This window comes from Pollachius pollachius (assembly GCF_949987615.1).
Source record: "Pollachius pollachius genome assembly, chromosome: 10".
NCBI classification, from domain to species: Eukaryota; Metazoa; Chordata; class Actinopteri; order Gadiformes; family Gadidae; genus Pollachius; species Pollachius pollachius.
In genome coordinates, this window is record NC_136943.1 from 6,575,558 (window position 1) to 6,598,275 (window position 22,718).

A 22,718-nucleotide genomic window follows, 5' to 3' on the forward strand; every position below is an offset into this window, starting at 1 on the left:
ATAGATTATTTGATTGATAGGAGCTTTACTATTGATCCCCCTTGTACTATTGCACACAACTCTGACCTCATACTTGAATAAGAAGATCTACACAGTGTAAAACAAAACCGATAAGTCATATCACTTTCACTGTCACTTTTCCATCGTGTGTGTACGATGGTGCATTTTCTATCCACAATTCTTACCATAATATAGTAAAGTTGTTATACCCAATTCACAATCGCCCTTCAGTCCCCAAATGCAAAGACAATCAGTGGGAAGATGTTTCAGAGCCAAATTCACCTTTCAGCCAATATACGGACACGAGGAGTCAGGAATTGAGAGTGGCTATAAGTCCATTCCTGGAAGCTGTCAGCTGTCAGCCGGCAGGATTGCCACTGGGGTGACATAGTTGTATGTCAAGCTGAGAGCAGAAAACAGTCTCATGACCGGAGACTCAAAGACAGTGTGTGTGGGGGGGGGGCGGGTTGTGGGGGCTCAAGGACAGCGCTGGTTTCATCTTGCTGACCACTGATGGTGTTCCCTTCCCCTAGAGTGCAGCCTCCTGATGCCTGACCATCTGACCTTGCAGTCCTCCTGCGACAAAACCCACCCTACCTCTCATTGGGCATGTGGGTCCTAGACCCCTCTTTAGCCAGCTCCTTTCGTTTCGTCATCACGGCAAACACGCACGCACACTTTTCACAATTTCTTTGACCGCTTTATTGATAAGTTATTTGATGTTCAGGAGCTCCGAGAGAGAGAGAGAGAGAGAGAGAGAGAGAGAGAGAGACAGAGAGAGAGAGAGAGAGAGAGAGAGAGAGAGAAAGAGACGAGTTCTGTCCTCTGAGGCCGTGGTAAGACTGTTATGTGGAGTTGATGCGTGGTTGCGTCATTCCGGTCTGAGCCTATGTTTGGCATGCAGTCGTTAAATGGCTCATAAACAGGACTTCATCTGAACTTGGGGTCACTGCTAAGGGCTGCGGGCTGACTCCAGATCAGAGGATCAAATCCATTTCATAAAATAGATCACTCACATCCTCAAGTTGGACATCTGCAAGCAGGGTTAAAGAAGTAAAGCTGAATTTCAAAATACATTTTCCGCAACAAAGACAAAATAAAATGTTTTAGTGCGTAATTGACTATGCTAACAATGTTTGCAACATAGATGCTGCATTGGCAGTACTGAGCGGCTGTTTTTAGAAAACCTTTGCATGGCATTTCACCTTACTACAGCTCTGAAGGAAAGGTTTTATCATTTAAATCTAAGAAGAACACATACAATAACTTGTGCCGTCACTGTAGTGGGCAGTGAAAACCTTGCCAGCTGTAATCATCTGCATAGAGAGGCAGCCTGCTTGGGCTTGTTGTATCGGCTTTCTATCCACCACAGCTACAGGAGATCATTTCTCATTCAATTTCAAAAGATCTCTATTCTGTCATATTATTATAAACCTACATCATAACTAATTTAGACGTTACATAGATCTATCTAATTATAATAAATTATGTTACACGTCTGCAGCCTAGATATTGTTTATCAAGATGACAAACAAGTAATAAATGCTTATTTATTTTACAATCAAATAAAATCAATAAATTACCACCTTATGGTGTTTCGGTATGCCTGGTAGGTACAAAAGTCTTGGTCAGAAGACCATTTTGATAAACCGGTTCTCTGCTCATCACCATATATAATCATCAATATCTGACAGTCAACCAATAAAAAAATTTGAATCTCAGAGACCTAGCATTTACTCCAAAAATAATCGGAAATGCCCTGTTATTTTAGCCTACATGTGTTCATCATGCCTGCAAGAGAGACATTCAGAAACCCGCCACCACACAGCCACCTGCCTCTACTGCTGCACTGCCTCGTAGCCCGAAGAGCAGAACCCGACACGACGGGGAGAACCCAGTGTGTGAAGACGCGCACATTACACCGCTGCAGGTTAGCGACGGAGGGCAGGATGGGAAAGTGGAAAATGTTGGCGGGGGCCGGGAGATGTCCTACAGCCGTGGAAGACGGGAAACAGAACAGGAAGGCTGCAGGGGCCTTGGTAGGACACCACCACCCCCCCCCCCCAGACAGGGGATTTAGTAGCGTGTTGGGCTTTTGTGCAGCGTTATTATCAGTCAGTGATCCGCTGGGCACACGGGCAGCTCTGGAGCAGCCACTCAGGAGGGAGCGGCCTCCTCCTCTCCCTGGGTTGTGAGCACCACTCACACGCAGGCTTAGCCGCTGGTGATAGTCATAAAGCCACGGCTGAGCAGGAACTGATTCTTCACTGTCACATGCATGTATTCTTGGAAGAATAAGAAGAAGTGAGATAAGCCCACTGATAAGGGTTAGCTTTAATTAGCATTTTACAGGATGATGATAAATAATGTAGCTAAATAAATAGTATTCTGTCATACGAAAGATTGACTTGCAAAAGGCACATTTTTAGCTTGTTTCTACTGGTTCGTATCGCCTCCACTGCCTTCTCTGTAGCAGTCAGGCAGCCTGCATCAGGTTGAAATCCTTGATGTTGGCATTCACTGGCTCACCCTCCCTCATCCACATCCCCCATCCACCCTCATGTCCCGAGCCGCCCTCTGAGCTCCACTAATGTACGAGGTAAGGCACTGTCTCGCCACTGAACGGGTCTCACTTTCAGAGCTGGTACCTCGACGGTCGGACGATTCTCTTTTGCATCTTCAAAAAAAACATCAGACAGCCCAAACAGGATTGTAATCCTTTTTGTTTTCTGCAAACCCATTATCATACCGCTCATCGCTGGAGCTTCTGAACAATGCAACGCTCACAAAGACATAATAAATAATAAACTAAGCTGCCCCCCCCCCCCCCCTCTTCGGGCTCTCAGTGAATACAAAAAAACAAACAAATTAAAATTGAATGAACACCTGCACACTGACAGCGGCCGTATCACCGTGCCACAGAACCCCCATGTGTCTTGGATCAAACCTGTTGTGGCAACAGATCGAGACAAAGAGGCGAGGCCAGCGCTCTGACACGTGTTGGACGGGTCTGGGAAGTGTGACTCAGAGGAGAATGATGGACAGGCCATGGGTGGATTAGTTGGTAAGCCTGGCAGAGGGCTGCCCTTTCTGGATGGACGCTACGGCCGATGTTCTGGGGTGATTAAATAATAAAACCCAGGGGAGACGGGGGCATGTAGGCCGCTACGGGGTGGATCCGGGAATGTGGGTGCTATCAGGTAACATGGTTAACAATGCAGTGAGTGATTGGAGGTTGCCAACATTAGAATGCTGGGGCACTTGGTAGACCTCCAAGCCTAAAATAACCCAGTGATCGCTACATCTAGGGATACGCTTTAATGGGGAGAGAAAAATGGGTGGAGGAGGTAAGGAGAGAAGGATTGCATTTCACAGCTAGTCCTACTGAGGAAGAATGCCCTTTCTTAGCAAAATTGTCTGTCATGGTAGGCTGTTCGGAGGGAATCAGCATAAAGTGCTGCATAATTTATGTGTTAGCTCTTTTGACTGCAGCAGCAGCAGCAGCAATAGACAATAGCCTTCTCAGGAATATATGCTGAAACTGAATTATTGATAATTTCACCAATAAATACACAACAGAATGCAATATTCACGCATCACAACCTGAAGCCCCTCAGTGCTGCAGCCAGGTTACCATTACGTAAATAGCTATACAGCTGATGGAAAGTAAATGTAAAAGGGTTTATTTTAGAGCTCTCAGCTGTACACAAACTAATGAAAACTGTATGACTTACTGCTTTGCTGAAAGCAAGCTCTCTGCAACGAATTCAAGTAAGAAGCAACCATACAATTGGGGAGTGGGTCGTAGTAGTAATAGCTGCACTGCAGCTCAGTTAAACAAGCAACATGTGGGGTCATTCTTGCTAAGTAAACATGCATGCATTTGTGTCTTCAGTCAAGTTGACCAATGCGCTCGCATCCCCCTTTTCTCTAATGGAGACCACCGTGGTGAAAAGGAAAGTTAACGATATTTAACAGTTACAACCATACTCATCCAGGACTACAGTGTCGAATAAGAATCTATCGTATAGTATAGTAGTTTTTTCCTCCCTCACGGCCGACGAGGCGGTTCATCAAGCCGAGCCTGTCTCAAACCTGACGACAGGATCAGGCCTGCGGTGGCACAAGGTGATGGGTGGGCTATGAAGTTGGTAGCTTAATAGTCAGAGCGCTAGCTAGCAAGTTACCGGGTAGTTTCCCATAGAGCTGCCCGCCTTACAGTGGCACAGCGGACCACATCCAGCACTGTCTTATTATCCTACGGCTCCCTACACCTGCACGGCGGCGTGTACTCACCCTCGGCACGGGACCGGAGGTCCGACATCGTCCTTTGAACGGGCGGCATCTCGTCTGCCCGACCGGTAGCGGAGCCGACGGGCACCTGTCAAACGCGGCTTATGACACTCTCCCCGGGTCTTCTTTTCTACTCGTCTAGGAATGATAGAACCGACATTAACGTGACTAAGTAAGCTCTCTCATGCGGACAGCGGTAGCGCTGCGTCTTCCCTCCAATTGAGCTGAGGATCGTGAACGTTCATCGCCTTGAAACCCACCGCAGCCCTCACGACTTCACGGATTCCCCCGCATCCCTCTGTACACAGAGAGTATGAGAGCAGAGACGTGGTTGAAATAACAGAGAGGAACACAGGTTTCCAGTGCGACGAGGGGGGGGACGCTGCCGCTTTACAATATGGACTGTACCATCTGCGTGGTAGGGGGGCGCCGGTCGTATTACTTCATACGAATATGATAAATGTAAAGGAAAATATAGATTTGAAGTTGACTATTTTGGCGAAATTGAGGGAGGACAGACGTCGAGCTCGAAAAATATCGGGTGTTTTCTGTTGAACTTGATGGGAGTAGATATTGATTGGCTCAATATATTGTTATTCGGTGAATCCTATGGGGTTGCTCACTGCAGTCGTCAGCTTTGAGGAAACGAGCAAACTAGTTTGTGTGCGTCTAGACCTATTATCTATAATGATCTCCAATGCATAAGGCCATTCAGTTACACAATCAGTTAAAGTACAAAATGACTCGCGGCAAAAATGCACTTTTATTATTTGCACTTATTAAGTAGATTGTGGTATTTATCTTAACCCCATGTCATAAATAACGGGGTTGCACGTACAATGCCTATCACTTGTTTCCATGCTGCACGGTGCAAGGGGTGTCATAAATTACAAAACAACAAATGTGAATCCCTTATGTCCTACAGGCGTTAATCTGGCTATCTATATATAGGCCTTGGCCTACTATCAAAACTCATCATGACACAAATAGGCCTATGGTATAGATTAGCCCAGCTGTTAATTTACCTAAACTATTTACAATAATGTAAGGTTTGTTCTATTTTACAGTTTAGGAATAGCTGGAGTAGACCTACTATTACTAATACTAGGCGAATTTACCCCTCAACTCAGTTCCCTCTTTGTTGACGTTTCCAAGACTGCAATTGAATTACCATTTTAATCACGTGGGTCATTTTAACCACACGGCCTATTTCTTCTTAATTAATTTATGCTTGGAGGAAAATGCAGACGCTTCTACATGAAGAATGTGTCTTGATGGGTCATTTCAGGGAGGACAGCCTGGAGGGTAAAAGCAGATATAGTTTCGGTTTTCATTTCAGTTGCATATCAAATACTGCCCAGCTTTTGAATAAGCAGCAGTTGAATTCATTATTTCATCGTAGTGTTATAATTACTTTTTCATTCTTATTTCAACGGAAGGCTGGTTTGAAGTTAGGTCTGACCCCATGAGCCAGGGCGATGTATTGTGTGCTACCACGTCCTTAAAACCCTGCTTGATCGATATGTAATAAACCTGTTTGCATAATCCTAGATAGGTGGCTGTTGATATATTCTGGTCTGCACCCTACCTGTAAACCAAACTGTTTACCACATGCAAATACAAGTATGGAAGAAGCTCTGACTTACACTACAATATCTGAAGGGATCGGCTTTTTACTGCAGCTGGGAGGAATCCGTATCACACCAGAGGCTGCATGTGTACAGCAGCATCACCCCTGCAGTCGCCTGAGTGAACTTCAGCTCCTGACATTTACTTACCGTGTGTGTGTGTGTGTGTGTGTGTGTGTGTGTGTGTGGGTGTGTGTGTGTGTGTGTGTGTGTGTGTGTGTGTGTGTGTGTGTGTGTGTGTGTGTGTGTGTGTGTGTGTGTGTATGTGTTGCTATGTTTTCCTCTTTGTAAGGGCTGCCGAACAAAGGCCAGTTGTAAACCTATGAACCATGTTGTGCATATTCCCTATACCACTGTTAGGTTGTCTCTTTACATGTACTTGACTGAAGCCATTTCTGTGTTTCAACGTCAGCCCCCTAGCAGACTGAGGAGAATTGTAACTACTGGTATACTGATTTGTGTATATAACTGTTGAATAGAGGTATTACCCCGTCTACCCAGCTACCCCGTCTAATCCTAAATGGAATACAGAATATTCTAGATGTTCAGAGAGATAACATCCCTATTTGACGATGTCTTCATGCTATCCTCTGCTCAGGGTGGATCCTTTCTTTTCCAAAGATTTCCTTTCTCCCTGCCGCTGCACCTAATTCAACATCAGAACGGCAGAGAGAGGATCTGGGTCTGTGCCTCCTGTGGTTGCTAGGCAACAGTCAGACGAAGCCTGCCTCTTCGATTATGGGCACAGGGTTTTTGTGTTTCAGAACAAATTAGTCGGAATAACGCCTCGCGCCAAATCCCCATCCCGGTCAAAACCCCGGGCCCCAAAGGTGGGGAAAATATGTTACACAATCAATGTATTATGTACGTTAACTAAAATAACGTTGCATCTTCTTTGTTTTCTCTTCGTTTTTCTACTTACTTTGAATATAAGATACCTGTCATCTAATTAAACAAAGCTCTAACGCGCCCTCAATTCAATAAGTAGATGTTTGGATCTGAGAGAGTACCAAAAGGCATTTGGTGCAGGGCCATGTGTACAATGGGAGAAATATTCTTACCACAGTATGTTGTCTTAAGCATAATTAAACAAGGTATAAGTGAATAGATAGTATGTGAATGCTTTTGGTAACTTATTTAGCAGTAATAGGCCGCTTGTCATGAGTCAGTTGTAATAAAGGTGTTTAATAATAGCTTGGAATTGAATTTGTGTTTGCGTATTTTACAACAGAGACTTTTGAATATTTAGCTTGGCTATTGAATCAGCATAAATGTATATTTTCTGCATTTCTGTCAGCCCTCTGATATGAACGTCACATGAGCCTGTGACGTTATGGTCGTAGACCCAGGGCTCAGGCAGGCAGGCCGGTGGCGATGTATTCAGGCCACAATAGGATTGCCTGGTTGGCTCTCACCCCAGACCTAATTTGGTCCCACTGTAGCTCGTTGATGATTGAGTCTTACTGTTAACTACCAGAACCCATGTGATTTTATGTAGCCTGCCTGTGGAGGGAATGGACGATATTGATTACAATATGTACAAACAGGCTATGGTTTGCACGGTACAGTCACTGCTTTGTTGCTCATAAAACAAACAATTGCGTTACATGTCTTTATTTTTGCTACTGTCTCTCCATTGTCCCTGACCCTGACCCCAACAACTTACATTCTGCAAGGTATTGCAGCCATTGGCAAGCCCTCTATTATACTTCACAGCAGGGAGCCAATGCACAATTCTAGTTAAAAACGAAAAATACATCTATGGCTGCACCCTCTGCATCCCATCCACCCCCTCCACCTTTGTGTCAATGGATCACTCCCTCCCTTTAGCGCTGTTCACTGGGCTGCAATGATTTGGTCATTAAAGGAGAATGATCTTAGCTCCAGCGGTGGAAGGCTGAGTTCTATGGTTGCAGGGATGCGTACGGACGCCCTGCTCTGCTCGTCTCCCTGGCCCTCGAAGGAGTAGCCGAGGGTGAGGGGATGGGGCGGGGCAGCCAGCGAGAGCTGACTCGATTTTAATTCGATTGCAATTGTCTGCCCCCTTGTGGATGCGGGTCTGTAGTCAAGGTGGACCCATTGCTTGAAGGGAAATATTCTACTATTCATGTAATGGGTGTTTGCACCCTAGACAGCTACCCGTGTGTAGACCATCTCTATTTAGACTGTCTGTTTGGAGAAATGCTCTATAAGGAAAATAGGAATGCAACTACAGTTACACTTTGACTTAAGAATAAAAAATGTCGGCTATACGTACCAAAAAATAATTTACATATATGCAATGACAGTGTATATTTTTTGTTACTAGTAAACATATATATGCGTATATGTGTTTGTGTGTGTGTGTGCGTGTGTACGTGCGTGTGTGTGTGTGTGTGTGTGCGCGCGCGCGTGCGTGCGTGTGTGTGTGTGTGTTTGTGTGGCGGGGGGGGGGGGAGTTATGGTACAGAGGGGAAATCGAAAAGCGCCAACTGGGCCATTATCTATTAAAATGGTTGGTATTTAACGGCAGCCGAGGTACACTACAAAACCACATTAGCTCCTCTATTGGTGCAGAGGTAGGACAGGCGTGGCGTTACACTACATAGACACCCCCCCTCCCCACCAGTGACTCTGCTCTCTGGTGTGTTTAAGGGAGATAAAACAAGAGACCTGGTGTTTCAACAAACAAGGAAGGAGATGGGCCTTGTGTTGAATGTTAAACGTAGGAGACTCCCGGTTGCTGTCGATTGTGCAGATATGCACAGAGAAATGCTGTCAATTTGGAAAAACCCGCTCAGCATAAACAAACTCATGAAAATGATGTAATATGATTCAAAGTCATGACGCCTGGGTGAAATTTGCAACGAATCCTGGTATTTGGTGTTATCTCTACATTAGGTAATACAACACAAATAAATGAGTCATAATATCAAATGATATGAGCCCAATGACACAAAATGTGTCACCTCTCTCCCATCTAAAGCTGGATATAAATGTTCATGGGCAAATACACAACAAAACAAAAAGTCTTGATCCTGAGACCCGAGAATTGCATTAACATATAGCAGTAATTACTTTTGTGTGGGCTCTCGATAATGGTGTGGATGTAGATGGACTTCTGGAGGGTGTCCATGCCCATCAATGGGACCCAGCACCTTAGCCAAGTTCATAGCAGCCGGGCCTTCCCAGGGGGAATGCCAGGAAACCTTAGTTTGACACATTGGACCACCACATGCCAGGAAACCTTAGCCTGACACATTTGACCACCACCATCGCACTCGTGACTCTGTGGTGGGTCTGTCGGCACGAGGCAGAACGGTTAAGGGAACAGGCCGAGGGGATGGCAGGTGGCGGCATCCCTAAAGGGGCAACAATGCCACTCAGAAGGAGCGGTGTTGTCACCGCCGCGTTGGCTGACGTGTCACATTTCCCGAGTGACCCTTCATCAGCCCTGACAGGGTACTAGATGTGCTGTTGTATAAAAGACTGTTTCTGCTGCTGTTGCTGCCTCTATCGCTTCCTATGGTCTGGTTCCCTTCTGCTGCCACTGCTTTTGTTGTTGGGACACCCAGTTAACACCTTCCTTCTGTTGGTCCCTCCCATCCTCCCTCCTTCCCTCCTCCCTCCATCCCACCTCCTGCCATCCCTCCCTCCCTCCATCCGTCCGTGAACTGTAGAGTATGACCGCAGACTTCGTGTAGTGTGTGTTTTCAATGGCGTCATTGTCTGAAGATCTATCGCTATCTCTATAATTAGCTTGAGGACTGTCAGTTATAGACAGATTGATACACTCAAACAAAGACACACACATACAGACACACACACACACACACACACACACACACATATATATATACATATATACATACATACATACATACGATACACACAGAGGGAATCATTATCAGTTATGGGCCTGCTTGAATATCCTGTTAAGCAAAATGTTTGTTTACGTGTTCTTTTAACCCATGTTAGGCCCATTAAAGTTCTTCTGTCAAGCCTATAGAGAAACCTGTGTAAAAACTCATGAATAATACACAAGCCGCACAGGATCAGTTTACCTAAGGTTGGCTTTCTTTGGTAACCATGGCAGAAATGGCATTTATTATTCAACCGGTAACTCTGTGCGGGCAGCTTAGACTCACGGCCATTCTTAGCAGACTTCAAACTGTGAGGATTAAGCACCGGGAAAGTAATCCATGGGCAAGAAATAGTGTGTCTAAGCTCTACATTTGGCTGCGAATGAGAGGCAGGAGAGCTCGGAGCCATGTAATAACCTGGACCCGGCCTCTCGATGGAGGAGACTGCGATCACGGCGGCCGGGGAGAAGCCCCAGAAGCGGGTTCGTTTCCGCGTGGCTTCGGGGAACAGCGGGCGGGTTCTGAAAGAGATATTCAAGGACGACGGCCCCTCCGACTCTCTGGATTCAGACTGCACAAGCGGCTCCGATGCAGACCGGGCCAGCACCCCGTCCACCAGCGGGGACACGAGCACGTACGGCTCTCTGTACAGCTCTCTGGGCTCCGAGGTGGACGAAAGCGAGAGCGAGCCGGACGACCTGCTATTGCACGCCGGGGCGCGTAAGGACCGCGTGTTCACAACCAAGAGGGTCAATATAGTCAGTAAGAACGGAACCGTGAGGGGGGTTAAGGACAAAGTGAGCGCGGGTCAAGTCTTGTTTGAGAATCTGTCCGAATCCATTTGTGTAAGTATGTTTGGCGTGAAAGAGCAATGTATATGTGTATATGTGAAATGATGAGGTCACTGTTTTCTCTGAATGGAAGTTGTCTTGTCAACGTTTTCTCCTCGACCCAAGGAAAGTAGCAGGTAGCCACATGTATGCAAATAGGGGCGAACAAAAGAGTACAAGGTCACAGGGAAATTAAAGATTGATGACGCATTTGAGTAAGGTGATTCAGGAGGAACTAATCAGGTTAATGAAGTCTTTGCTTTCTAGTATCTCCGGTTAGGCGCTCTTGGGTCAATGTGTGCGAATAGGCCTACAAATGTAAAGGGGCTGGACTGGAAACAGCAAAGTCGATATTAACACGCTGTTGTAGAAGTACGGTTTCTCCTTGAGGGTCTTCTGTTATGGTCTTGCAAAGAAATCAGACTGAAAAGTGATCCAAGTGCAGTAGCAAAATGAAAGTTAAAGTTATATTTACAGTTGTAATTGCAACTATTAAAGTATTTAATTGTTTGTGATAGCATAGCATATCAAAAAATGCACTACTTACACTTGTTTATTATCCTTTTAGTAGGTAAAATTTGTATTTTCTAAAATGACCCTGTGCTGGTGCATTAGAGAGAGTCAAAGAGATTGGATTTTTAAAGATGATCAACATTATTTGATTGAGTTTTTTGAGGCCTTCACACAGCCCCAGCTATTGCTCGAGTTTGGGCGGATCGTGATCTACACCACAAGCTTCCGCGTGGTGAGGACTACCTTCGAGAGATGCGAGTTGGTCCGGAAGATCTTCCAGAACCACAGCGTGAAGTTCCTTGAGAAGAACATCGCCCTGGATATTGACTACGGCAAAGACCTGGAGGAGAGATGCAAGCGTGTGGGGGAGCCCCCCTCACTCCCGGTCGTGTTCGTCGATGGACACTACCTTGGGGTACGCCCCCCCCCTCTTCTGACCTGGGAGGCTTTTAGGCTCCTGTAGACAGACGTTGTGTGAACCCAATCACTATTGACAATATATTTACATGTATGTTGCAGGGTGCTGAGAAGATACTAGACATGAATGAATCAGGAGAACTTCAAGACCTCTTGACAAAAATTGAGGTAGGCGTTAATCATGTTGAATTGTGCCATCATTTAATAACCTTATTCTGTTGTGTAATTTCTGATGTATCCTGGCATCATGTCATTACTAATGTCAAAATGATCTAGGCCTACTCACTTGTTTGTCCGTTTAGTCTTTACCACTAATGGAATAGAAATGTTCAAATGTATATTGCTACACCCTGCAGTTCACACATCAACTTTAACTGGTCACAATATATGCACACACAATGAATTTTACACCGATTTTAGGGTGCAAATTGATACCAAACGGTTACATTTATTTTGAAACACAATTCCTCGGTATGAATTTCCTCATGTGTAGGCCTATCTCTCAAATAAAAAATTCATCCGAATCCTATTTATATCACACCATCACACTTAGATTCATACAACATTTATTGGATAAGAGATCATCTAAACGTACAGATATTTCACGTTGGAGAACCCTTGAATTTCCGCTCCTCTGCGTCTGTTTGCCCTCCAGAGGGTCCAGCACCACCACCCATGCCAGAGCTGTGGAGGCTTCGCCTTCATCCCGTGCCCGATGTGCCATGGCAGCAAAATGTCTGTGTTCCGCAATTGCTTCACGGACTCCTTCAAAGCCCTCAAGTGCACTTCCTGCAATGAGAATGGGCTCCAGCCTTGTCCCAGCTGCAGCAAATGAGGACACAAAGGCCCGACCAAGAACCTTGCAATGGAACGCACATAACTGCTGCACACAAACGTTCGTAAAAACCGTTTTCAATAATATGTTTTGTAAAAAAAAAAAAAATTGGGATCTCTCTTCATTTTTTCTATTTTTCTATTTCTATTCCTCTCAATGATAAATGAATGTTCAAATGCTTAAGTTCTTCAATCAGGATATTTTTATTTTTTTTCATTTTTTACGACATACATATCAAAGATCACATAGATCCATTGAGAACAAAGCCCTTCACAGATGATTAGTTCTCTGCAGAAAATAACCAAATGCAGAACTAGTCTAGTAACCAAATACTCACAAATACATGAGTACTTGTGAACTTGATCTTGTTAGATAATTAGAGTGGAGATTCCTCATTAAGCATTCCTTCATCAATAATCCTTCCCCGGACAGCACTAAGAAACAGAACTGGCTGTGCAGACTGACAGGACAGTGAAAGTAAGCAGCTCAGTTTGCAGTCTGGTCAAATCACTGAACTGGGCCTCTAAGTGACCGCCTGCTTAAGGCGGTTAAAACATTCAAGAGAATACTAGAGACAAAAGAGACAAAGAAAATATCTCTGGCAGTCTAAGAATGCCCTGTGCCAAGTATGCACTGTTTACAAACGTTATATGCACATGTGGACCTTTCACGCATAGCTTCTTACACATACATTTTTATACATCTAACTAATTTTCCCCCTTGTAATCAGCACACTGATAAAAAAAGGTTAATCATACAATTAATCATTAATAGGTATTTCAATTGGTTGACCTCCATCCAAGGGGTCAGGGGCAGTGGGCCCGAGGGGAGAGGGCGCTCGACGCTGTCATAGCCCTGTACAATGCTGCTTGAACAACTCGACAAGGCAGCACTGTAAAGAGGCTAAAAGCGTAGAGCAAAAGACATGTCCGCCATCGAGCTTTCACTCCTCCATCAAGCGTTGCCTCGGTCGGTTGTTCTTGCAGACGTCAGCCCACCCGCACCTGTGATTGAAACAACGACCAGAAATTAAGACGACGTCATGCGTATCTAGGCTATGTATGCAAAAGGTCCTGAGTGTCAAAGTCCCATGCCAATTCGCAGGCGCAATCGCTGTTGATGGGTGGAGGTGAGGATGGGTGAGGGTGGGTGGGGGAGTGTTGATTGTTGGTAGCCATCGTGGCCTTGTGATATGTGGGAGATATTCAAACCATGGTGGACCACTGCTGCTGCTCCCCCAACTGGGGTTAAACGGGGAAGCGTATACCGAATATATATTTGCATGTACAAATTCCCCCCTTTAAAAAAAAAAAAATGCTACGTAAACGTATTAAGATCGATACGAGAGATTTCTAAAAATTAAACCACGAATCGCAATGGAAAGACGGTTAGCCTACAGAACATGATGTAGATAGATACTGTGGTCGGTCATTCTCCCATTTTTTGAAGCCCTGAGAGGACGCTACACGGTTATTTACACCGGGAGCATGTTGATCCTCAACGGCACAATGCATGACCTGGAGACGGGGGAAAGACATGGAGGAAAACGAAAAATGGGCAGTGGCACGGGCACAATTGACTTGGGAATGGTATGACGAGACATGACACCAAGATGTGCGGCAACACCCAAATGGTAGACAACATTTAATGGTTAAAACCTGCAAACGACGGGGTTCCTTTTTATCTCTCCGTGCTCCGGTGTCCGGTTGAAATTCTACGGTGGTTCGATGAGATTAGGTATGTTCCAGCAGCGATGTTGTCTGTGCGCAATGTTATCAACGGTCGGTCAATGCGCAGACTGGTTAAAAATGACTGCTTTTTTTTTTTATTGACGTCAGCGTAGGCTACTCCGCTCCTCGCCTCCTCCACCCTACAAGGGCTCCATCTAACGGGCTTTGCCTCACAGCATCCCTGCCCGCACATCACCATACAGCCATACTAACTGCACTGGTACTTCTTTATAAATGTTTACATTGACTATTGAATTAAATCAGCATTTGATGACCTTGAAATGATTTATGATTTTATCAATTTGGAATTAGAAATTAGCCCCCTCCCGAATGCTTTCCCATAAATTAAGCAAGGCGTCATCTCCCTTTGCACCTGTTAAATAAATATTGTATATTAAAAAAAAAGAACCCCCACAAGGAAAGAATCAAAGCAAATCATTTTAATAAATTAACTGAAATGTGTTCAAAGAACTTCAGCATTACATGGTCCAACATTGGGGAAATATTACGTAATCAGTTAACATCTGAAAATATATTGACAGGTGGTTATATCTGTATAACCACGTGTCTAACCAGCTCTTGGTCTGCAGCGTGGGCTGTTGAAACAAGCCTCATTCACAGATCATCACCCACTGCATTCGCCAAAGACCTGTCTGTGACTCAGTGCAGACAATTAATGTCAGACTCAACGTACATCGGATGTCGGGTTCGGCAAGTCAAAATATATTTTATTGTCCATCGGTTAACCTATGTCCATAATGTACACCACCACACACCTCCCTCCAAATTAAATCATAGATAAAATATAAACTGTAGCGGACCCTTATTTACAGGTGAAACTGGGCGTCATTGCGTTGGCTCCGTCTGGAAGAGGGCCATCCAGTGGATCTCTTTGGAACAATACAATCGAGTCATACAATGACAGCCTGCCAACCCTTGCCTTGGATGCCTATGCTGCAGCAGCGGTTAGTCTTCCAGAAGATGCATAAGCAAGCAGAAATGGGGAGGGGGGAGTTGGTGAATAATATCTTGTTAACAAGCATTTAGAGATTTTTGCTATAGGTCCAAAGTATGGACATGATTTCACATTTGCATTATTTTTCATTATCCTTTTTCAAGTGTGTCTTCCTTAGTATGAGGCTCTTAGAAATGTGAGAGTGATCTTAAGTGCTTCTCATGGGTTCTGAAATAATTTGCGTACCAGATTCTGTGTTGCGGTTCATCCACTCAATACATTGACTATAAAGTAATATAATGGTCATTAGTCTCATATATATGGTTAATCACAATTGTTCCTTTGTACTAATAATAAACCTACAGTAGCCTTACCTATGTATACAACATGTATATTATTAAAGAAAAAGAAGCACTAATGTTATTTGCAGTTTAAAAATGTCAAACCTTCAACCCAATTCAAACACATTCATGTCGGAACGGGAACACACGTCGCGATACAAACGTGAAACAGCTCTACGAGAAGTCGAAAAGATGGAAATGTCAAGGAAAAGACTGGTTAAGACTGGTTCCACATACGCACACACACAGACAGGAGAACACCCCAAGCACATCTGCATGATCAAGTACCACTAACCGATGGCAAAGTTGGACGTACACACACACCACACTTTCCAAGGACTGTTGACTGACCATAGCACTACACTACAGTAAGGCTGGGTGAGGGGTAAGCTGAGGGAGGCTAAGCTGTAAGGGTCAATGGCAGGAAAAAAGGGTGGCAGATTTGTGGGGTGGCAAGGGGAATGGCCCTGCCCCTCGTCGGCTCCTCCTCTCCCATGTTCCAACAGCAGGGGGACGTGGCCTCGGTGAAGGCCGTTCCTTTAGCGGAGCTCCACTTGACGTTACAGGATCTCCAAGTCCACGTGGCGAACCTCCGGGTTACGTTGCTGCATGGGAGCACGATGAATTAGGCCAAAAATCACTATAAGTATTTATTAAAGCACATTTGTGATGATAGTTACATTGGGTCAACGTTATTGGGTCTTCCCCTTTCCAAAAAGCTGAATTACTTACTTAAAAATTCTATGAGCTATTCAAAGCTGAGTGGAGAGCTAATGGGAAACATGTCCCTGCCTGCTTGGCCATAATAAGGCTAAAAAGGGGCAATTAGGGTGAATGAAAGTGTAAAATGGAGGTCCGGTTCTGCACCTTGAGCTCCTTCTCCAAGCGGTCCACCTCCGCCCCCAGGGTGTCGATGATGTTCTCCCCGTGCTTCAGCATGAAGTTCTCCAGGTCTTCCGAGGTCTTCACCAGCTGGATTTCCTGCAGACACCCAACAGACCAATGTAAACCGTAGGCTCACATGGAAACACAGGCGCTCTGAAACAGGTGCCAATATCCATATGCATGAAGGTTGGATATTTTTTTTTATAATAGATATAATGTGTATACATAAATATGTGCAAATTTATTGGCAGTTTGAATGGTTCTTGTAATATCATTATTATGCTTTTGTCAAATCCTGGACTTAGTACTGTGCAATACCAGTCACCCATGTGGAAACACTGGTATCATTGCCTTTAGTTTTTGTTGTTGTTTGCGTATGTGTTGCAATATGTATTTGCATGTGGTTAATGGACAACGAGTCCATTAACCACATGAAAAAGTTAACAATAAATACATGCATGGAAAGTAGGTGGGACGCTGACGTACGTTGAGAATCTGATCGATGTCCTGCTTCTCCAGGTAGGACCGCGTCACCACCCTCCCGTCAAAGTCTACCTCCGCCTTGAAGCGCACCTTGCTCAGGCCCAGGTCGGTGGCCTTCACGTCGTGGATGGCCCTGGGGAGCAGAACAACCACAAGATCCTGTAATAAGATTCAACCTTAACAAAGCGACAGCCGCTCCTGTCACTTTGAACAACACACACACATTTTTCTATTTTGGGTACTGAAGGTGAAAGTTATAAAGGCCCACCACACAACACAGTCATTGTTTATGGACGTACATTTCTGTGTGTGTGTGTACGTGTGTGTGTGTGTACCTATGTGTGTGTACGTGTACGTGCTTGTGTCTACCTGACAGCCGGGTCGTTCTCCAAGAACTCTGTGAGTTTCTGCACGTGCTCAGCCTGTATGGAGCGTCCAATCAGGGCCTCCGTGTTGGTGTAGATGAGGAAGGCTGAGACGGCCCCCAGCAGGGTACCCACCCCAAGGGACCCCAGGCTGTCGTAGTAGGGATTACCTGGTGGGTTATGAAGTGGAAATGACTTAAATTAAATAATAACATATTTTGTAATAACCATCTCATAGAGGCTGCTTAAGATGCAGTTTTAAGATTTCTGTCGGGACGGATGCAAAATAATGTTCAAGAATTTACGAGAAAATACTTTTGTTCTATACAAAGCGAGCGGAAAATACAGGCCCTGTAAAATCACGCTCCCCTGTGCCCTCTGTTACACAATGGGACTTCATTTAGTTTTCAGGGTGCACTACAAAAATATCAACTGAAACTTGCGTCCGTGTGCTTAAGTCAACTATTCAGAAAGACACAGTAAACAGCCGATTGGTCTTCAGGCCGGAGAGTGCCTTGACGTACCCGTGAGGGAGGTGAGCCCCATGCAGCTTGCGGCCATAATGACCCCCAGAACAGCAGCAGCATCCTCCAGCAGCACCACGTTAGTGCTGGGGTCTCGACTCTGCATCACTGTACACACACACACCACACACCACACACACACACACACACACACACCAGAGTGAGCTTCTGGTCTCTAACTAAAAATTCTGCAGAACTTCACAAAGCTGTTTATGGCTTAATAAATATTAAAACACATGAATATTATGCTATGTGTAGTAAGGAATAAGCCTTCCCACATGAGAAATGACCAGAGCACCAACATCAATTGTTGATATAAAAAATGTGTACCGTATTCATAAAATGAGATTCCATGTTCACGGGCACTCTTCTTTATTTCATTGATTGCAACGAGTAGTGTAGCTGAAAAATAGGGTTAGGGTTAATGACACAACAGTTGGGTGAGTATAAACGAAATAGCTTAAAAAGATATGGGGAGAAATGCTAGATTCACTATGAAACCTTACCTCCTTCGGAGACCAATGAGCCAGCCAAGATACAGTAGGCCTTTAAGACAGAAGTAAGGATTCATTAATATGAACATCCTATATTAATACATTTAGAAGACTCTTTTATCGAAAACAAACCTATGAATTGAGACTGATTGAATCATAAGCAGGTAAGGGCATCTTGCACAAAGATGTGACAGGTTAGGCTCTCGACATCGGGGATGAAGAACATAACTGCCATCTTGCCGTGGTAGAGACATGAGGACAACAGAGCCACTCACCCACAAGAGGGACTCCATTTGCTGTGGGTGAAGCAGTCCCATGATGCCGTGGTACCAGGAGAGACCGGCTCCCATCATGAAGATGCCCACTCCACTGATGAGGGAGGCAATGTACCGCATGTTGGAGAAGCCATACCTAAAGACGGGAACACACACACACACAAGTTTTCTTTTGAGTATCTGACCTAATTGAAGGATCAGAGAGTAGCCCCCCTCGGACTAAGACGCGTTTCTCCTAATGAAAGTATGTTTGAACCTACGGATGCACGGCGTCAGGGTTACGGACAGACTGGCTGATCCCCAGGGCCAGCAGGGCCTGGTTGCAGGTGTCGGCCAAGGAGTGTATGGCTTCAGAGAACATGCTGGCAGACCCAGTGTACACCCACGCCAGGAGCTTGAAGAAGAAGTTCAGCCCATTGCTGTGGACAAGAGACATGTTTGAATGGGATAGTTTGTAGAGCCCTACCAAGCGGGGTCAGGTTACCTGGAAACTGTGTACTTTTGTGCTGTTAAGGCTCTTGCTGCACAACTTGAATATACACTAGTTAATTAAAACTTGCATATTCACGAGTAGGCAGATTGAAACCCTTTAATCTGTCTACCAGGATTGCTCATTTGTTCAACATTTTATGAAGCAAAATGTGGTCATAGTACAACTATTTCAATGCTCCAGGCTTGAATAAATCTTGAGATTTTGGTCTGTCAAGTCTGTGTCTACTTGATGTCTTGCATTAGACATCAACTAGACATGTGCAGTCAAACACGTGACTGCACATGCTTCCTAACTCAATCATCCTAATCTAAGCAGCCACGAACACTCATCATGTGAGATCCGTCCTACACATTCTTGAACCCTAACCCTTCCATTAAGCCTACTATTTTAGTTTATGTTAGGAGTCTGCTCATTTTGTTTTATTGTCACTGGCATGGGGATATTACTTCAGCCTTCGGTACTCTTGATTAGACAAATGGGACAATAGAATACTGTTTCTCACTATAAACACACACCATTTTCTTAGATTTTATATGGAAAACGCACCCATGGACATAACAACTTACATGCAAATAGCGACCATAACCACTTTCCCTGGACCTTGTAGAAACGTGGCCCTCACGTTTGATCTAGGCTATATTTAAAAGAAAGAAGAAGAAAAAGCAAGCGTTTAAAAGGTTGCATATTGGAAATTAACATCAATGTTGTGTCATTCTGTATTGCCGGAGAATGCTAGAAAAACATGCAAGTGAACATGCTGGTAAAGCGCAGTGCTGTATAGTGAAGAGCAGTACTGGAAAACAGTAGGCTATTGTCATGTAGATAGACAGACTGTCCAAGCAAGACACAATGGGGGGAAAAGGTTGGGTGGACACCATGGAAGCTCTCTGGGAACCATGACGAGACAATCAAAACAAGTTGGTTCTGGGATTTACTAGTGATCCGATGTGGGGGGAGATCAATTGAAACGTGGTTGGCAACATCTATGCGCTCACCTTGGTGTTTCCCCAGAAGTCTTTATATTCTTTCAGCAACTGCTGATTTCGATAAATATCTGCAAGAAACAAGTATCATTGTAAAGGTCTATGTAATTCAAGGTGGAGACATAGAAAAAGTATGTAAAGAATGTAGAAATGGATTAATAATTTGTCCTTCAGTTGACAGTTGACAGGGAGACACCTACTTTCTTGGTATTCCTGCTCAACCACTTTCCTGAGTTTCCTCTCTCTGGCCAGAGCTTCAGGACTTCCCCATACATCGAGTGCTCTGAGAAAAACAATCAAATGTAATGTTAATAACATACATGTGTTAGAACGGTAAGCATTGTGGTCTGAGCTAGAATGATGAGTTGAGGAAATAGGTGGGTTGAGCATTACAAAGGGAGATGTGACTACAATGAGGAGTGTGTCTACTTACTTCGCTTCGACATCAGAGCGCAGGAAGACCGTAAAAGCCTCTGTGTCATCGTGTGGGCTCCGCCTCCTAATCTTCCGCAACTGCTCAAGGTCACTATAGGAGAAAACGAAAATAAATGCACTAAATTAAAAGAGAAAGTTAACCCTCTGTTTCAGCTGGAATTCAAACACTGAGATTCAAAGTAAACACGTCGCTGCCGCTGTCCCTTGATCGTGACATAGATGTTTACGATCATACAAGACTAATTACCAGGTTTAATTGGGTTAATTTGCTCTTGAAGAACAGCATCAATGGCCGCGTTAGAGCAGCGCGCCGATACAATGCTATTTAGTTATTCACTGCGGCGAGTTTACCCATTAACTAAGTCAAAACCGTATCATAGCTTCAGTATGCCACCAGTTCCTGTTGGGAGTCAAATTCAGCGCACTGAATACACAAAATCTAAGACAGGGAATTGTACAGCAATATCTCAAGCAAGGAATAGCGTTTACGAACAGTTTTAATGCTTTATGGTTGATGCCATGTGATTAATTAATAAATTCATGATAAGTGTGTGTTTTATTGAATGAAAGACTTTGAAGGTATTGGTCAACAGGACTAACCTGGGCTTGAGACAGAATTCATTCATGGCTCTCACTGCTGTGATGAAGTTGTTCTGCGTGTATTTGGATCCATACTCGCGTTTTTTCAGGACAGCTCGTACTGCACACCAACAGGATCATATTTCTTAGTGCATTGCTGCATGAATTTCACTCAGACATCAGTCGAGTCAGACTGCAACTACTGAACCCCCCTAATGTTGAGGATAAAAAAAAACTTTATCTAGTGTTCAACCTTACCTTTGACCTGTATCGTCTCCGTTTTAGTCAACCCCAGGAGTGTTGCACCTGAAGAAGGAAAACAAATATAATTCATACATTTAATTCAAACCAATAAATAAATGTAAAATCCACATGATAAAAGGCAAACTCACCAGGGGTGGTTGCTGCTGTTGGGGCTGATGGGCATAAGAAAAAATATGTCAGCAGTCAAGAACGAGTGACATTCTTTTATAGATGCAATATATTCCTCAATAAGGTTTTGAGAGAAATGACCAACAGAGCAGTCTTTAGTTGACTGATCACTGTCTGATCTGCATGTAACTTAAAGGTTAAGTAAATACGTTGTTTGTAAGACCTTATAATAAGAAATACAATTACCATATTATAGAGCAATCATATCAAATTGTTACACACACTTATGACCAAACTGTTAAGTATTGTTTATAAAAAGCAAGGTCTTACCAGACAGCACCTTCTCTGTGCTTGGAACATTAACCGACACTTGTTTAGGAGGCCCATCCTTACTGTCACCAGAGGTACAGTAGTAGTGTAGCTGGCCTAGACATGGAGATGCTACACGCCAGTCTGGCAGGCGAAACCATACGTTGGGCAGGCCTCCCCCGTGCCAACCTGTTGAGGCGATAAAAGTTAAAACGACCCTGTGTTGTCCATGGGTAGCGTTGCCAGCCACACAGGTTAGAGACTAGTAACATGGTGAATGAATGACAAGTGTATAGACTAACGTTAGATGCGGATTAATTCATATAGAGCCCCACCAGCCAGCTGCGGAGTCCTCGGTAATCGGTGTGACAGAGACGCTCTGTGCTGCAAAGAGACCCTGCAGAAAACATACCATGGTCGCTTTACCAGGATCGGGATCATCCTCGCTCCTGCGGGGGTTGGTAGAGTGGTGCGGGGGTTGTCTGAAAGGAAAACACACTGAGCAGTTAATAGCCAAGTAAAGAGACAACCAAGGTAACTGTTAACCTACAACGTCACAGAACCCTTGCAGAATGATCTCCCAGTCCACTGAAGAGGGATACCATCAAGTATGTCACTTGTCAACATGAAAACGTGTCAATAAATACGTACAATGATTCAAAAGTTAACCGTTTGACTATCATAGGATTGAGAAAGTTTCCTTGAAGAAACACATCATAATATTTGCCGGCTACTGGCCAGAACATACGGCTGCTAACCCTAGCCTGCTAGCTTAGCTACAGATCCAGAAAGTTAGCTAGCACAATTGGATCATATTCGCCAGTCGTAGAAGCTGACGATCATATATAGTTAGTCTAAAGATAGCTCAACCTCATGGCTGTAGGTTCAGTTTGGACTTGAGTAATTCCAGATGCTCACCTTCTTATGGAAGTGTTTGTTCCGCATAATCCGAGCCCATTCTGAAGTACTGGCAAAAGTGATAGCAGCGCCACTGTGCGTGGACGTCAGTGCACTGAAAAACAATTACAAGTGACAACCACTGCGAGAACTTGGAGAAGCGTCATTAAAACAACAGAGTCATATGTTACATGGTATCGCGATAGCACAATAAATATAATGTACAGCAAGGTCATTTCA

At 44.4% G+C, this 22,718-nt stretch overlaps 3 protein-coding genes across 5 annotated transcripts in view; 1 reads left to right on the forward strand and 2 right to left on the reverse strand.

Annotated features, from left to right (window-relative positions):
• The window catches only part of atp8a1 (ATPase phospholipid transporting 8A1), a 104,007-nt gene extending 99,382 nt beyond the window's left edge, over positions 1-4,625 (reverse strand). For all 3 annotated transcript variants that reach the window (XM_079744612.1, XM_079744610.1, XM_079744611.1), the window contains exon 1: positions 4,297-4,625. In XM_079744612.1, the coding sequence (XP_079600738.1) occupies positions 4,297-4,345 (49 nt within the window). In that variant the 5' untranslated portion in view covers positions 4,346-4,625. The remainder of the gene's footprint in view (positions 1-4,296) is intronic.
• A 5,572-nt stretch (positions 4,626-10,197) lies between these two features.
• Positions 10,198-12,358, forward strand: grxcr1a (glutaredoxin and cysteine rich domain containing 1 a; the record flags this gene model as incomplete). Its single annotated transcript, XM_079745394.1, has 4 exons — positions 10,198-10,608; positions 11,282-11,521; positions 11,626-11,691; positions 12,179-12,358. 4 exons carry the CDS (start codon positions 10,198-10,200, stop codon positions 12,356-12,358), a joined length of 897 nt encoding a protein of 298 aa, XP_079601520.1.
• A 2,209-nt stretch (positions 12,359-14,567) lies between these two features.
• On the reverse strand, positions 14,568-22,581 carry slc30a9 (solute carrier family 30 member 9). The gene is made up of 19 exons (XM_079745191.1): positions 22,500-22,581; positions 21,917-22,063; positions 21,603-21,770; positions 21,293-21,316; positions 21,159-21,206; positions 20,922-21,021; positions 20,320-20,412; positions 20,087-20,169; positions 19,899-19,957; positions 19,470-19,537; positions 18,671-18,829; positions 18,411-18,546; positions 18,148-18,187; positions 17,972-18,043; positions 17,642-17,749; positions 17,122-17,287; positions 16,756-16,885; positions 16,252-16,365; positions 14,568-15,989 (listed from the first exon to the last, which is right to left on the reverse strand). The coding sequence occupies exons 2-19, from the start codon at positions 22,020-22,022 to the stop codon at positions 15,945-15,947; spliced, it is 1,719 nt and encodes a 572-aa protein (XP_079601317.1). The 5' UTR covers positions 22,023-22,063; positions 22,500-22,581; the 3' UTR covers positions 14,568-15,944.
• Positions 22,582-22,718: the final 137 nt, after the last annotated feature.